General features: G+C 32.9%; 2 protein-coding genes across 5 annotated transcripts in view; one reads left to right on the top strand and one right to left on the bottom strand.

Moving 5' to 3' along the window:
• Window positions 1-11,247, top strand: part of LOC125186235 (ornithine transcarbamylase, chloroplastic-like) — a 12,899-nt gene extending 1,652 nt beyond the window's left edge. Inside the window, exons 4-5 of the mRNA XM_048082588.1 lie at window positions 10,469-10,744; window positions 10,995-11,247. Coding sequence (XP_047938545.1) covers window positions 10,469-10,744; window positions 10,995-11,177 — 459 coding nt within the window. The 3' untranslated portion in view covers window positions 11,178-11,247. The remainder of the gene's footprint in view (window positions 1-10,468; window positions 10,745-10,994) is intronic.
• LOC125186236 (prefoldin subunit 6-like) lies at window positions 6,800-9,846 on the bottom strand. 4 transcript variants are annotated; one of them, XR_007170388.1, is made up of 7 exons: window positions 9,685-9,846; window positions 9,486-9,556; window positions 9,275-9,399; window positions 8,789-8,849; window positions 8,159-8,218; window positions 7,403-7,478; window positions 7,190-7,234 (listed from the first exon to the last, which is right to left on the bottom strand). XR_007170388.1 is itself a non-coding variant. In XM_048082590.1 (6 exons), the coding sequence occupies exons 1-5, from the start codon at window positions 9,752-9,754 to the stop codon at window positions 8,162-8,164; spliced, it is 384 nt and encodes a 127-aa protein (XP_047938547.1). In that variant the 5' UTR covers window positions 9,755-9,846; the 3' UTR covers window positions 6,800-7,234; window positions 8,159-8,161. The 4 variants fall into 4 exon arrangements, 2 of the variants coding, with proteins under 2 accessions (XP_047938547.1, XP_047938546.1); XR_007170389.1 differs by lacking the exon at window positions 8,789-8,849 and having other exon boundaries at window positions 6,800-7,234; XM_048082590.1 differs by lacking the exon at window positions 7,403-7,478 and having other exon boundaries at window positions 6,800-7,234.
• Window positions 11,248-14,572: the final 3,325 nt, after the last annotated feature.

Here is a 14,572-nt window from a genome sequence, read left to right on the forward strand (position 1 = left end):
TCTCACTTAATCAATTGCAATTAGCATGCATTCCCACAAATTTAAATATAGGTATATAAATTATGATCAATTGCAACCATAGACATGGACGGACGTAGAAAATATTTAAACAAGGATTATGTTTTCTAAATTTTACTATATTTTCGCTATTTAGATCATCAATGGAGGTTTTTGTTTAATAACTTACATTAAATTTTAATAAATGTAAATTGTATAAAAGAAAATTATTTAAAAAAAAAAAAAATTAGCTAGGGGTTTAGCCTTTGATGTGTTCACTTAGGTTCGCCCATGAGTGCAGGTGATGTGTCTCTTCTCTCACTTTTTATTATTGAGTTTTGTTTTGTTTTTTGCAATTCTGCCCCTCTGAAATCAACTGTATTGTCCCTATGGACAGTTTGAGCTTTGTTTTGTCTTTCTTTAGTTTGTGGATTGCCTTCTTTTATTTTATCTCATATGTATTCATGCTCTGATTGGATTTCGAATAACTTTAAGTTAAAAGAGATGTATATTAGTTTAATTTGACCCACCTTTCATTAAGCATAATTCTTTCTAAGAATTTATTTATTTTGGAATAATAAAAAGAAAAAAGAATACACAACATGCATGGTCCTAGAACTCACTGCTACTGGTCCTCCTCTCGAAGAAGTTCGTTTCATGACTTGTGGTCCTTAATTCCAAGATGGAAAACTAAATGTGAACCCCAACCTATTATAATAGGCTATAGATATGGTCCATCAACGTGCATGAAATAAAATACGAAATTGAAATACAGAACACCATATTCGACCTCAAACATTTCAAAGATTATCCACGAAATTAATTGTTCAAATCTATCCATAAAAGGTCACACAATCCGTTGATCAAAGTTACACACATTGTGAATTACTTCAAAAAAATCTATAGGAAATTAATTGTTCGAATAAGTCAATAAATGGTACCACCCAAGTTGTGCCGGAGCTTCGAGGATGCTCATGCTACCAATAATGCATCTATTTGGCTTTCATCAAATTAATAATTTCATTATCTTTCCACCCTATCTCTATAATCGGCTATTCAGCTATCTCATGCCGATTATATTGTTTTTATCTCATGTTTTAATTTAGTGTACAATACATATATTGGTAATATGTGTGCTATGATTTCACTTTGTGTTTTTTTATATTTCTTGCATCTATGGTGTTTCGATCATTTGTGTGTGTTTGTGTTGCTTATTTTTGTGTGTTTGTCTTTATGGCATTTTATTTCTTTTTGGTTAGCTTGATTGGTGCCGGGTGTTTTGTGGTTATTTGGAAGTAATGTGTGACCACTGCTATCTGATGGATAAGGTTGGCGGATAACGTCAAGATGTGTGCTGTTCATTTGCTTCTTAGTTTTGTGTTCGTACTTTTAGGTATATGTTTATTTCGTTGTTTTTTGCGATTCTATTTTATAACACGTAAAAAGATCAAGTGTTTTTTTTTCTTTTAATTCACAACAATTATTTATTGTGTGTGTGTTAAATTTGAATATATAATCTTCTCGTCCATTAATTTCACCTTACTAAATTAACCACCACAAGTCAAAAGCTCGAAAGATGTGAAGTACAATAAGATTAGACTATGAGATGTAGTACATCATTTTCTCTAAGCAATACTAATACATATGACATCAATGTTTTCATTTTTTTACTTCCCTCAAATTCTTTTCAAAAAACATACTAGACATAAATACGATGGTATATACAGGCTTATCTATATTTCTTCTATGCAATAATAGCATAGGTCAAATGAAAAAGTAGCCTTAATATTGACATTTGAAAATTGGAACAAAAAATCTACATTAGTGCAAATAATTATTGCTTGGATGTACAACCAAAGAAAAATGGATGAAAACTTTTATAGTCGGTAGCTCCAATTTCCAAATGGTGAGACCCCTCATTATTATACTATGGAAAATTTCCCATGTGCATCCCTCCATTACTCCAAGATTCTGTCCACAAATGATCGTTTCATCTGAATCTAAGTTTTCTTTAGTTTAGCTTTTCTTTTTCCAAGCAGTTAAAAACACTCAGGCCAAAAAAATGACGAGCTAGCAGTTCAAGAGTAGTTTAAAGTATAAAATAAAAAATTTAATGAAATCAACGTAACAACAAAGTACACGTTTTATCTAGAGTCAGAGCAGAAACAGAAAAAGAAACATAAACAAACGAGTAGCCCATCAATCTTCATCCACCAAAAAAAAAAGAAATACATATAAACTCATCATAACTCTAAGCCGAATGAGAAGTTCCAACGAATACAGCTTAAAAAGGTTTCATAAAATTATCTCACTTTATGACATTTAAGAATGCACAAATACTTTCGTTATCTAATTTATATTTTACACAAAATTTAATTATTTGACCTTATGTAATTATAAAGAATATATAAAAAAAAATGGTGGTATATATATTATAGGATTGTTTTGTCGCGTTTAAATGATAATGTTATAATGCTTGAGAATAATGCATGTGCCATTTAATAATATATTTTAGGATTGTTTAGTCAACTAGGGGATGAAGACATGGTAACGTTGGACCTTATTTGAAGTTGAAACAATTAATGTGGCTTGTTGTTGAATGTCCAGTTGCATGTATTCATTCCAAAACTCATTTTTAAAACACGCTTTTAATTTAATGTCGCTTCATGTGATGAGATGAGGCACTTCCCACTCTCTCATTTCATGGTCCACTTTTTTCTTTATTCCCATCTACTTATCCTCACTTTATGGTCAATGAAAATACAACATTTTATAATAATATTGTACTTCTAATTCCTTTATTGCCATCTACTATATTATAGGCATATCTCAAAATTTAAAGAGAATACAACATTTTATAATATGTTATGTATATCTCTAAAGCAAGTGGACTAAATAGTTTTTATTGTTGGTATAGAAACTATGAACCTGGCTAGATCATTTGATATTCTTTGAGTCACCATTTGTGATTAATCTTGAAAGAGATGTTTGTGTCCAATTTCGAAAAGATTAGGGCGAAAGTACCGCACCAAGGGATCGGTAACGGTTGCAAAGGCCGGAATTTTGAGTTTCTCAAGGGAGTTGATAGTGGGGTCAGCCGAACCCTGACCCCATATAGATCCGCATTGATGACACCAAAGACAAATAATGCATCTCCTATCTGAATCCAATCTCTGGTTCATAAATGGCAACATAATAAGAGCCGATTCGTCTTTCTCATCCAACCACCCAAACACGCCCTTGTGGTCCCTCATTTACTCTTCCTATCTAATTCCTCACTTAATTTTACTTTTTAATAATATGGGACCATGCATGTTGCAAATACAATTTGGCCACGGATTGCGAGGTTACAAGAATCCTTCAGACGTACTCTCCTGATTATTTAATGTCAAGAACACTACTACTCCCTCCGTTCCACAGTAATAGAAGGATTTCATTTTGCGCATCCATTTTGAAAAATAATATAAATAGTTAAAGTTGAGAAAAAGTAAAGTTAGAGAGATAATATTGTAGATAAGACTCTTTTCTACATTATTCTCTCTCTTACTTTACTCTCTCTCCACTTTAACTATTTAATATCATTTTATCAAAACGAGTGCAGAAAATGAAATGTCTCTATGGAACGGAGAGAGTACTATTTGGTTCGTCGTTTGCTTATGTATAAGTAATTTATAATGTCTACATATAATTCTTTGTTCTAGTTAATCAAGGTTGATCTCAAAAAGTAAAAAATCAATTTTTAACCTTGTTATTTGCATAATGGGGAGTATTATTTAATTCTATAATGGTTTGTGTTATGGAGGAACAATTTTCAAATCGAATTGCTGTCAAGAGGGGAATGGTTAGCCAAATATATAGAATTGATAATGCATGAAGTGATGAAACACTAGATTTTCAAGTTAGTCAAATATTGAACTAAAGGAAAAGCAAATGGTGAAGTAATTACCTTGGCAATTAATTTGGGTAATGGCCATTATTTTATTACATTATATTATCACATTAATGTAGGAGCTGATGATTGGCGTGGTCCAAATAGATGCCGAGATGAGATTGGTCAAGAACTGAAAATGCACTCATCATGTAGGCCACAATTAATCAACTTCAATATTTAATTCTTAGGTGAAAGATGTTATTCTCGACTTTTGTATGTGCACCGAATATATTTTTCTACTTATAAATTTAGAAATCGGTGATCTATAAAAGTATATGAAGTGTTGTAAATTTGTGGCTGAATTGGTAATTTATTAGTTTAGAGTTAACTACACATTAAATTACGGAAAATTATTTTATATTTGTTTCACATCTTTCAAATTATAAATGGTATTCCTCTGTACCCAAAGAATATACACTTTGAGTTCGGCACGAGTTTTAACGTGAAATTGATAAAATAAGAGAGAGGTAAAGAGAAAAAGTAATTAAATTAAAGTATTGTTAATGGAGATCTAATGGGTCTCACCTCATTAGAGAGAAAAGAGTTTCCAAAATTGAAAAGTGCATATTTTTGTGAGACAGACTAAAAAGGAAAGAGTATATAATCTTGTGGGACGGAGGGAGTACATCGTAAAATTTTGAAAATTCTCAATTTTATTTGGTCAAAATTATTTTATTTTTAGTTTCTTGGCTGCAAAATGACATTATCGGTGGTGGTTAGTTATCCACGTCATATTAATACACATTTGTGTAACTATTCATTCACATCATTATGTGTTGACATTTTAATTTTATCGTGTTGACATTTTTAATACAGTCCAATGATGAGTTAGCAATTGATCACATACTTGTAACTAACTCAACATTGTATTTGCATGAAAAAAGACATTGTGGGAAAATTGCAAATTCCTTAAATTTCATGATTTATTGTTCAAATTTTGAAAGGCGTGAAACAAATCAGAGTTTGGCAATTGATCACATACTTGTAACTAACTCATGCATGAAAAAAGACATTGTGGGAAAATTGCAAATTCCTTAAACTTCATGATTTATCATTCAAATTTTGAAAGGCGTGAAACAAGTCAGAGTTTGACAAAATATCTTGATTTTACATGTAATTAACCCTTTAATTTATGATAAATTTAATACCAGCAAAGTATAGTAATGCTCTTGAAATAGTAATACGAATACACAAAAGCCAAAATAATGATTGATAAATGTACGAGTACATAAAGATTTTATTTTGCATGGTCAAATTCGAAATTGAAAGATGTGTAACCTCTCATTCACCCTTGACCACAATCTATTCTTCAATCCCTATTATGAGAGGAAAAGCCTTGTTTTGCTATCTATAAATAAATGAAAACGCCACATTTGTAGGACCAAAGAAAAAACTAAAAATATCTCGAAGTAAATTTGAGATATTTGATAATGATAATCAAAGTACTATTTGTATTGCGATACCACTAATGAGAATGGGAGTCTAGTTAATATTATCCTCGCAACTGAGAGTTGCGTAGTCGTAATATCTTGTAGAAATCTTCTTGTTTTACATCATTTAATTTGATATTTAGATAAAAAGGTTGGAATTTAGTCTATACTAGCGAAGGAGAAGTGGGACATTAATTTAGTACAACAACACTAAGGAACGGACAATATGTCGATATCACGATATATTTCATCATGAACTCAAATATTGTCATCTTGATTGTTACCACTACCTAAGTAATTTGATTGGCTAAAGATTGATTTAGATTACATTTCAATAAAGAAAAATCAAAAAGCAAACTTATTCGTAGAAGGCGCGCTCTACATTTCTTCATGGGAGCCGCGTAAGATTGAAAGAATAGTCATTCGGTATAAAAATTCATACTCCCTCAATCCCATTAAATATGAAGCATTTGTTTTTCGGCACGAGATTTTATGTAGAGTTATTTTGTGAGTTAATGAAGAGAGAGTAAAGTAAAAGAGAAGAAAAAGTAGAGAGAGTAGTGTTTCCATTTTTAGAAACATTTCATTTTTAATGAGACAAACCAAAAAGGAAAACATTTCATTTCTAATAAGACATTTCTAATGAGACAGAGAGAGTACTATCTATCGTGAAAATTAATAACACAAAGTTATTGCATTTACAATGATTTCTATCAATAAGTACTCATATTTTAAAGTAAGAATAGAAAATCGTTTTTTTTTGCTGGATTAATGCTACGCAAACGCTCAAATGTCATAATGGGTGAACATTTAATTTTTAATTTAATTTTTCCAAGTGCAGTAGGATGAAAATGATTTTTATTCATCAACTTGTATATATACGTATACACATACCATGTTACGAGGGACTTGAGGTCCAAATGATGAACAAATATAAACTAATGCAAACTTGATTACAATAATACAGTGCCAATTATAAAAACCAATAATGGAATAATCAATTATTAATCAAATGCTGAAAAATAATTATTCAAATTGAAATTAAAAAACACTTATTTCATTTGAACAATAATGATACAAAAATGAAACGAGACATAATTTTCAAGATCTACAACAACAAACACATGGGCATGGATATGCAACTAGGTAATGTGGTGGAACCCCCAACTCCAGCCTACAAACAAACAATTATTTTCGCAAATATCTTAAAATCACCATCATGGTACCATAAAATGCATGTGATTATATTCATATTAGCAAAGTACTATAACTTTCAAATAGCATATGATCATATTCATATTATTGGTGAAGCCACACAATTCATGTATTAAACTATGAATCTCATGGAGAGTTCGATCCTAGCTCAGGATGAACGCTTGTGGTATGCTTAATGCAAGTCGGACGGGAAGTGGAGTTCCATCCGTGACAACACTGTCTGCCATTAAAAAAAACGTCCCAAATAATAAATTTTGATATATACTAACAGGATTCAGAACTGGAAAGAAAACTGCAAAAAATAACCTCTGCAACACACTAACAAGACCAAAATCTGAAAGATCTATCAAGTACGCAAACACATAATCGGCCCCGAGTGCTACGTGGGGCCTTAAGTTTCAAGATTCAAGAATGTCATCATGGTATATATGCATGAGACTTTATCCACGATTGTCCAGCATCAAAATCATGCCTTCCATTCAGAAGTTGCTTCATGAATGTGGTAAGTGAGAGATGAGAGAGCAGCCACTATGTTCAGCCTTACCCACAGACACATAAGCTGATTGCCAGTTAATATGGCATCGAAGACGGTTCTCCAAATTCAGACATTTGAAAACAACCATCACTTTTACAGAAACCTGTAATCATGAGAATATTCTTCCTGCAGTAAAAAAACCCTCTGCTCAATTTATACATGTATGAATGAACCGTATGTAGACATGGAATAATCACTAGTAACAAGACAAATATAGCAGGTTTCAAATACTTCTATATTCTAAAGATTCGAAAAAACAATATTATGCGGCCAAAGGAGAGACGCGTGACTTACTATAAACGTGACATCTCTAGAGAGTTCATTTGATACCAAATTTGAGCATTTCTATGGCTAGCACGTATTCCTTTCCCTGCAAAAGAGAATCAAGGCTCTAATATCTGGGTTTCAAAGGCAAATCTGTTCAAAGATGGCTGCTTGTTCCTTCTTATCTAAAGCTTCTGACATGGAGAACTTCTTATGCTATTTTATTCCTTCCCATCATTAAATTAAGCTTCAGCTTAAAGCTTTCTTATATTCTACACTACTGCTATTTAATCCTTTTCAACCTAAAAGCAGCATGATTCTTCCAGCTCCAAAATCAATTCATTGAGTTAACGAATTTAGGGATTTCGACCTCAAACCAGAATAATTCTTCCCTTTCTAAATTCATCTCATGGAGTCAAGACAAAGAATGGTACGCACTCACTAGAAAAAAGTTCAGAAACAAATCAGTCAAACTTTAAAGACAAAATCCATTATACAGACAAATAGATCTGAACTAGAATTACAAGGCTGAGTTCAGTCGTGCACGGCCAAAATTTTACAAGAGATGTCATGACTTATGGCACCACTATGAATTCCATATGAGAAAAATATCATCCCCCAATAATGTTTTCAACTTATGCATATGACAATATGGAGTTGGTATTACAGCGACTAAAGTCCTCATCATTTACCCAAAAAAGAAAATATTAATGTATGAACTGCAATTTTGATATGAAGAGGCCACGTCTATGTTCAAGTGAACCAAGTGACAGGGGTTGCACGTACATATTAGGCCTTTGCTTTTCCAGCTTGAAGAGTCTGGATTCTTTGTTGTAGCTTGGCAATCTGCACAACCGCATTTAAGAAATCAGGTGAAGATAGAGCTATGGGGATGCTAGAAGAAAATATTAATGGAAAAAAATACAAAATGCACCAAAAGAACGTAAATAAAATTGATGCTTCTAAACTGGCTAATTCAGTTGGAAATGAAATTAGGTGCAGTAAACAAGAATTGATTATGTTCTTTCAAAGAGGAAACCTTTTTGTATCTAGAATACTAACGAAAGCATAAGCAGTAATCAATTTCACAAAACTTTACAAAGTAATATCAAACATTTGAAAATTTCATATAATCCATTTTAAAATATGTTCCAGTAGATACACGGCGAACAATTCAATCCCGTGACAAATGGCAAGTGTACAAATGCTATCATTTTTTCAGCGGGATACAAATGGTATCAGTTATTAGTTCAGCAGTAGGTGTTTCTTAATTAAATCTTAACAAGAGAAAGTCCCATTGTTTGCCAATTGCCAAATGCCAAATGAACAACAAATTGTGACAAGAATAAATTTGACACAACGATACACAGTACTCCAAAATTCAAATAAAAAGAACAAATGAGAATATTGACAAACCGATTCTTGCTTGCTATTTAGCTTTTCTTGTAAATCTTGAAGAGTACTATCTAAGCGTTTCCTGGTGCAAGAAACAATATTAAAGATAAATGACAAAGCAATAACAACCAAATGAATTCTGCAACTATACATTCAACACCTCAGAGTAACATGCCAAAAACAATAACCAAAAATTTAATACTACTCCTATTAATCAGTTAATAAGATATTACACTTGAATCTTGATTAATAAGATATTACACCAGTGCATTAGTTGTCAAAGTATTGCACCAACTTCTAATCATATTTAAGCAAAGGACATTCGATTTCCCAAACCCGCTTCATACCTTACATAGCAACTACCCTTCCAATCAAATGAATCCCACTTAATCCATCCACAAACATTATGTGTGCAAATCTTTTCAACAAGTAAATATATCATATATGTATATGATTATGTTCAGACTTTTCCTAAAAACAAACATCAGCAAACAGAGAAGAGCATACAATTCGGCAGAGATATATTCAATCCGCTTCCGAACATTGGCATTAGCCTCAGCCAAATCCTGCTTCACTAGCACCGGACCAATCAATTTGTACACATTCGTGTCCTCGTTCAACAAATCCAGTTCCTTCAAAAACAATCCAGCAAAAAATCACAAACTCACTGAAGCACTATAAAACCGCAGCTCAAACTCAGATTATAAAGACAAACTACCTTGAGCACGAGCTCGTTTTCGCCGAGCTGAATGGTGTACTTCTTTTTCACTTGCTGGTTCTTCTGAATATCTGCGCATTTGCATACAAACACTTGATTTCAAACAGCAATAGAAGATAATTCGATTGCTGTGTTCGCGTGTATCGGCGCGCGCTAGGGTTTAACTTTAGAAAATGGAGAGGGGTTGGGAAAAATTTACCTTTCTCAAGTTTTCTGAAATCGTTGGCTTTGTTCTCTAGATCGCGTGTCAGCTCCTTGATAGCGGCCATCACTCCGCCGCCTCGCGCCTCCGGAAAATCCGATTACTTTAATTCTCTAGCGACGGCGCTGGAAATCCGATCTCGGCCACTTACGTAGTGTAATGCAATGGCTCGAGTTGAAAAGAAAAAAAAAATTATTGTAATTTGAATGGGCCTTGAATTTGGACCGTTTGTTTGGGCTTGCTATCGTGGATTTGACAAATGTGACTCAATGCACAAATGTGACCTCTTGTGAAGAGAATAAAAATTAGAAATTTTTTTTTAAAATGTTTATCAGTATGAATTTTGATTAAAAAAAATGTCAATTAGAATGGAATGAAATGTATAGTGTATCTAAATTGTGGCTAGTCATATTTAGTGCTTGTTTGCTTCTTTCTATTTGAAAAGGTAAGAAATAAATATTGACTTGAATAAAATATACTAGTCCCACCAAGTAAGAAATAGTTGATGGACTATGGTGTTTCATATTTGGCTGACAACACGCAAGTCCCTTCCATGCATTCGGACAAATATGTCCCTATCATTTACTCGTAGTTCCTTCTTCTACCCCTTCCGTCGATTAAAGCGGCAAAACGAAAAAAGTCAACTACCCAAGCTTATGTCCTCGCCGGAGTATGGCCCCTCCACTGTGCAGCTAGTTTGTAGGTGGCCATTCTTCTTTCAGTGTCGTTTTTCCTGATGATGGTTGATAACGTTTTGTGCCTCTGTTTTGGTAAATGTTAGGTTGTCTATGTTGGAGATGGGAACAATATTGTGCACTCCTGGCTGTTGTTGGCATCTATCATTCCTTTCCACTTTGTTTGTGCCTGTCCCAGAGGCTTCGAACCTGATGCAAGGACAGCTAAGAAAGCAATGAAGGCTGGAGTCAGCAAAATAGAAATAGTTAATGATGTCAAAGAAGCTGTAAAGGGAGCTGATGTTGTCTATTCAGATGTCTGGGCCAGCATGGGACAGAAGGAAGAAGCTGAATACCGTCATACAGCTTTTCAAGGATTCCAGGTATGTACCTTTAATTGATAGATGTTAATTCCAAACTTATATGGTGAAAGAAAGTGAGAATCAATATCTGAAATTAAGCCGCAGTTGAGTCAGCTCATTAGGGGGACCCCGATGTGTTTGCACTGTAGAAAAGTCTTTACATTGTGTGGTCAAATGCAGTGAAAAGTGCATAACATGCGAATTCCTGAACATGTCCGATACATCATGTTTGTCGTGGATTTCTAAATCATGCTGCCTGATAATTTGTTAGGTGGACGAGAAGCTGATGAAGATAGCGGGTCCAAAAGCATATTTTATGCATTGTCTGCCAGCTGAGAGGGGTGTTGAGGTCACTGACGGTGTCATTGAAGCCCCGAACTCCATTGTCTTCCCCCAAGCTGAGAACAGGATGCACGCGCAGAATGCTATAATGCTTCATGCCCTTGGGCTTTGATTGCTGAACCTTCGCATTTTAAGTAGCTTTGTTTTAAAACAATGTTGGTTGTTGTATCAGAGATGAGCAAAGCGTTATTGTTTTGAACTCTGCATTATCAAATGAAATTTTGTTGCAATAACTACTGAAATCTTGTTGCAATAAAACAATGCTAAACCAATAGATCCAAAAAACAACTCAACATGCATGTTTAAAAATGGCAATTATCATACTGGAGTTCTATCATTCATGAGACACAGTCCGTATAAAAAAGGATAGATTACAACAAAGTGGAAGCACAACTAAAATAAATGGCTCAATTTATTTATTCCAATTTGCTACTTTTACAAAATCGGTGAGTGCCTCAGGAGGATATTTAGTTGTACGGTAAAAACCTTCATCTCTAACTAGATAATTAGGCTACAAATTTAGTCCGCAGGTTTCGGGTATACCCGATCCCGACCTAATACCTGACGGATTTTGGGTACACAAAACCCAAAATTATGGGTTCGGGTACGGGTTTTGGGTACCCGATTTGTTAGGTTTGGGTACCCGCACCGGGTATTAGGGTATCCGAATTCACGTACGGGTCGAGTATTTGGTACTTGGGTATGATATTTTTGAGATTTCAGGTTCAGGTACCCAAATTTTCGGTTTTGGGTACCTGCGGATATCCGAATTTACAAGCCTAGAGATAATAACATCTTTTACTTGCATATCTACTTTTATAAATATTTGCATCAAAAACACTAAAAGAGACTTATCTCTTCCATTCCATAAACATGAGAACGAGGTAAATAATGGGACTGCACAGAAAGTAAATGTGAACTCTCTGCCATGATCGAGGCCTTTTATACCAAAATCTTTAGATGAGCAGTGGAATTTCATAAACATGTGATTTTTTTGGGAAAAAAAAAAAGCTTTTGTTGTTAACGAAAAAGCTACAAGAAATACTAACAAATATTTTAACATGTTTTGAATTTTTTTGGCAGCTATTGGTTGGATTTTTGGATATGAATATTCATGTATATATAATACAAATGTACGTAGAGAAGAAGATTTGACAATAGTTAAGGAAAATAATAATTCACTTGCTTGAATTTGAAAATATAGTCATTTAATTATTTTATTGAGTATCTGTTTTTTTAGTTCAACTTTTAATTTAGGAAAGTACTTGATTGAATATAACTATAAATTATAAAAGTGAATCTCATTGTAAAATTCAAATGTAAATATTAACTTGATTGCGCATTAAAATATAGGGTTTGAAACGTTTTGAAAAATATTTATGGTAGTCAATTTATGTTATAATTAAGTTTACTTGATTTATAATAATAATTTAACCCAAAAAAAATATGGCCCATTTTTATAAATCTAAGTCAATTATAACTCAAATCAACTGCAGTAAATATTTTCAAAAAGATTATCAAATCATTCAGTGTGAGTGAAATCTTTTTCCAAACTATACTAACGCGTGTGTATATATAAGAATATGCGGATCCTTATATGATAATATTTGCTCTTGTTTTTTCATGCCCAACAAAAACTTTTGTAGAGCATATCTAACCATTCTACTAAACTCAAATTTATTTTAGTGTAAATATCACACTAAATAATAATTTTACTTCAATCATTTACACTAAATTCAAACATAAAAGAATATTTTCCACTCACTTCTTTTCTATTCTTTTCAATTATATCTATATATTTTATCTAAATGACACACTAATCCCATGACACTTTGTCAATAACATAACTATTATATATGAATCTGTTATTTATTAAAATAAAAAAACATTACATTATTAAGAAAAGTTAAATGTAATAAAATATTAAAAAAATATTACAAGGTCCATATAAAATAACTAAAATTCAAAATTTATATAAAATAACTAAAATTCAAAACTTATATTCATTTAATGAGACCACAATTATATAAATCAAGTATCGTTCTAATTATTGTTTGTTATACTTAATAGCATATTTAGTGTGAGGAGGGTGATCGATTGGTAACTAATTAATTAACCATCACAAATCAAGACAAAATCTTAGCCATTAAATTAAAAGATCTAATGACTGAAATAATGTCACATCAATTATATTTTTGGTTAAACATTATCTTTTGGATTTTTTGGTCCTGAACATATGAAAATTTGATCATTTTGGTCCTCCGTCAACATTTCCGTTAAAAACTAACGGTCAACGGGTTTAATTCCGATTTTGACCAAATTAAACTTTTAATTCTGATTTATTACTCTCTAATTAATTCCCTAATTATTTTTATAAATTAATTCCCTAATTCTCTCAATCTCAAATTAACTCTGTAGAGAACTAATCTTCTCAATTCCTCAACAAACAATCCTCCAATCCATATCCACACAAGTGAATTATTTTGGCGAAGAGAAATTAAAGAGGGGAAAGTGAAGAAGAGAATGGAGCTGTTTCCGGCACAGCCAGACCTGTCTCTGCGGATCAGCCCTTTAAACAGCACCACCTCATCGAGCTGGAGAAGAGGAGGGGAAGAAGAAATGGATTTGGGGTTTTGGAAGCGAGCTCTCGAGTCAAGAGCCTCCCTCTCTTCAATGCCCAAGCCCGACCTCAACCTCTCTAATCCAGCCAGGGTTTCCGACACCACCAACACCTCCGCCGCGCCCCACCACCTCCTCCACGGCGGCTTCGCCCGTCCGCAGCTGGGAGAGGAAGTGAATTTGCTGAGGCCGATTAGGGGAATTCCGGTGTACCAAAACCCTCTTTCTTTCCCCTTCACACCTCATTATCACCACCATCAACAGCAGCACCACCACCAACGGCAACATCATTTGGAATAATCAAATTTGGAATTGAGAAGATTAGTTATCTGCAGAGTTAATTTGAGATTGAGAGAATTGGGGAATTAATTTATTAAAAATAATTAGGGAATTAATTAGGGAGTAAAAAATCAGAATTAAAAGTTTAATTTGGTCAAAATCGGAATTAAATTCGTTGACCGTTAGTTTTTAACGGAAATATTGACGGAGGACCAAAATGATCAAATTTTCATATGTTCAGGACCAAAAAATCCAAAAGATAATGTTTAGGACCAAAAACATAATTAAATGACATATGTTTAGGACAAAATCTTAGCCATTAAATTAAAAGATCTAATGACTGAAATAATGTCACATCAATTATATTTTAAATTAAAAAAATTATTAAATAAACTTAAAGGTATTAATGTCAATTATCTCCCATCAAAATCATTTTAAAACTTTAAATTTACGTAATTCTCTCGATTTAAATTATTTTTTTGCAAAAAATATATCAAATTAAAGATAATTTTATAAGGATTCCAACGAGATCTCACTTGCATATGTTCCGACGATGTTCAGGTGATGAAATTTAATAAATTATATTTCAATTTTCGTACATGTTGATAA

Source organism: Salvia hispanica, chromosome 5, assembly GCF_023119035.1.
Source record: "Salvia hispanica cultivar TCC Black 2014 chromosome 5, UniMelb_Shisp_WGS_1.0, whole genome shotgun sequence".
Taxonomy (NCBI): Eukaryota; Viridiplantae; Streptophyta; class Magnoliopsida; order Lamiales; family Lamiaceae; genus Salvia; species Salvia hispanica.

What these genes read in the sequence shown, in the direction of transcription:
- LOC125186236 (XM_048082589.1), bottom strand. Translation starts at nt 9,754, where the DNA reads ATGGCCGCTATCAAGGAGCTGACACGCGATCTAGAGAACAAAGCCAAC. An exon ending in TTTCAGAAAACTTGAGAAAG is followed by an intron (nt 9,557 to 9,684) that starts GTAAATTTTTCC and finishes GCAAATGCGCAG; the next exon opens with ATATTCAGAAGAACCAGCAA. An exon ending in GAATATATCTCTGCCGAATT is followed by an intron (nt 8,219 to 9,274) that starts GTATGCTCTTCT and finishes GCGGTTGTGCAG; the next exon opens with ATTGCCAAGCTACAACAAAG.